This window comes from Gymnodraco acuticeps, unplaced genomic scaffold, assembly GCF_902827175.1.
Source record: "Gymnodraco acuticeps unplaced genomic scaffold, fGymAcu1.1, whole genome shotgun sequence".
In the NCBI taxonomy this organism is placed as follows: domain Eukaryota; kingdom Metazoa; phylum Chordata; class Actinopteri; order Perciformes; family Bathydraconidae; genus Gymnodraco; species Gymnodraco acuticeps.
In genome coordinates this window covers 61,959-64,596 of record NW_022990205.1, presented here as the reverse complement: position 1 = coordinate 64,596, position 2,638 = coordinate 61,959, and the positions used below count along the sequence as shown (strand labels likewise).

Genomic DNA, 2,638 nt, shown 5'->3' with positions numbered 1-2,638 from the left:
TTTATATATCTGAGACCTATGCTATTGCCTAAAGATAGCATGATAGATGACCTTTAAATATAGCTTAATGTTAGCTTCTTACTTCTGTAGCTTCAGACACCGCAAAAGTGGTGTAATAAATGGAGATTATCCTGCTGAACACATTGTGTACACACATAAATGTGTGTTTGCCACAGAGCATATTTACTGCAGTATTTAAAAATCCAATAGAATTTTTTTTTATAGCTTTTCGTGGAGGGAGCTGTTGAGATGCTAACTTCCGGGTTGATCTGCAAACACATGTCATCACTGCACCACTCTATTGTTTCACACAATAATAAATAGCATAACATGACATGGTCATAACCTGGTTGACAGCTAGAAAATGAACCTTTTCTATCTTCCTTCTTATTTTATTGGCTTCACGGGAGGAAGGCCTCCGGTCTCTTTGTACCTGGTAAAAACTTTAGTGTGTAGTTATAATGAAGGTTTTGTTGCTTGATAAATATAGATTCTCTAATTTTTTGCCTCGTTAGTTTGGCTTTCGGAATGAAACGATAAACGCTAAGAGGAAGAAATCAGTTGGGTTAGTCAATTATCTTCCAGTAGTTTCTCAAGAAGAGTCCACGTCTTTTCAGCACTTAGCCCAGATGCAATGGAGTAATAAGATACATTTGCTTTGTAGGCCACCGTTTCCCCATAATTTGGAGATACTTAGTGACAACTATAATATACTATATTACAATTATCAGAAATAGGACATAATCAGGGATACTAAAAGAAACCCATAATTACCGAATAAGTAACAAATACCGGGTCAGGATTTCCATTATCATTAAATACTGTCATGATCATTTGATTAAAATGAAAATGATTTGACATTTACAAAGGAAAAAGAAAAACTCAAATCTCTTTTCAAAATAAAAGTTGTGGTTTAACCAAGGCACATTCATTACCACACAAAAGATGGCAGTAGTTGCAGACTGCAGTTCCTTTATTAAAAAATGTACCTTCACACTTTGAGTTTACATAACGTTCTCTTTGGAACTCCACTTTCTTTCACTCTCACTATTGTTCTGACTTGCTGTTTCCTTTAATCTAACCTTGAAGTGTTCCTGTTATCACAGCCAAACAAGTTGGTAACTCACAAACCTCTGAATCATTTGACAACACAGCAGTTTATTGCAGGTCTTGTGACAATGGAAACCTTCACAAACAAACATGACAGCAGAGACATCCTGGGGCTGGCCGTCTGACTGATCTCAGGTCTGCTCATCCTCATGTGTGTGTCAGTGCAACTGAGTGCAGCTTTTCTACCTCTGTTTCTGTAGCACTCAGGCTTTGATAATGACAGAGAAAAAACACCTTTCTGTACCAAGCCGGGCGTTTGTATAATCGATAATTATTTTTGAGCTAAATCAAATATCCAGAACAAACCCTTGAATAGCCTTTTAAATCATTACGGCCTAAAAGAAGTCAAATGTGCTAAGAGCCAAATCCAGAGTTATCTCCTTGTCCATTCTTCTGACTGAGCCGAGAGCGGACATGATGGAGAGGATTGGAGGCGGGGCTTAAGGAAAATAAAAGTATGCTCTATGGACCGCATGGATGTGGAAGATCGCTCAAAGATCCAGGGAAGATCTGATAATAATAATAATACATGTTATTTATATAGCGCTTTTCCTGGTGCTCAAAGACGCTTTACAAGCAAGTAGAGAAATAACAACACAAAGTAAAAGTGCTGAGCAGGGTGGGAATGTGGGCGGGGGGAGAGGGTTAGGAGTCGACAGCAAAGAGTGAAAAGGTGAGTTTTGAGGCTGTTTGGAATGACGTGAGAGGGTTGGCAGATCGGATGTGACTGGGAGAGGAGTTCCAGGGGGGGGGGGGGCTGCAGTAGAGGGCCTGTCTAGGGAAGATCTAGGGAAGGGAAGGTCTAGGGAAGGTCTAGGGAAGTTCTAGGGAAGATCTAGGGGAAGGTCTAGGGGAATGTCTAGGGACAGTTTAGGGAAGATCCATAAAACGACTAGGAAGACTTAGATAAGAATCCAGATAAAGATCTAGGTATGTTTTGTACTTGAGAGCAGTCCATTTTGGCTTTATGCGTCACTGAGCTACTTTGATAGGAATGGACGAGGCCCTTCAACTCTGGATCCAGTTCTCTTTATACGTCCACTGACATGGTGACTCTGAGAGATGTTTGTTGTGTTTCTCTGTGAACACAAATGAAAAGATGCACAACCCTGCAGCTATGATGTTGAGCTCTGGAGGGTGGAATACCTGGAGGGTTGCTGGTTAGAATCCACTATATGGACTTGAGGACAAAGGGACGTCTACCAGAAGACCTCGGGGCTACACTGGGACAGTTCTGTGGAGAGAAACATGCAGGCTCATCAAACTGTCCCTGGGTCAGGTGACCAGGGGTTGGAAATGCTTGGTATAAAGTCATATCTTGCTGTTCTCCAGGTGGGAGTCGATGTGTTTGATGAGGGCGTCGTCAGGGTAACCGGTGGGGAAGGTCAGCTGACACAGGGGACAGCTCCGAGCAGCACTCTCCTCTGACTCCATCCATAACTGTGGGACAGAGGGGGAGAGAGGAGGACAGAGGGGGAGAGAGGAGGACAGAGGGGCAGAGAGGAGGACAGAGGGGGACAGAGGGCAA

General features: G+C 42.5%; 1 protein-coding gene across 1 annotated transcript in view; it reads right to left on the bottom strand.

The window, feature by feature from the left end:
* Positions 1 to 955: 955 nt before the first annotated feature.
* The window catches only part of LOC117547482 (TANK-binding kinase 1-binding protein 1-like), a 45,013-nt gene continuing 43,330 nt past the window's right edge, over positions 956 to 2,638 (bottom strand). Inside the window, 1 exon segment of the mRNA XM_034218264.1 lies at positions 956 to 2,550. Within this exon segment, the coding sequence (XP_034074155.1) occupies positions 2,422 to 2,550 (129 nt within the window). The 3' untranslated portion in view covers positions 956 to 2,421.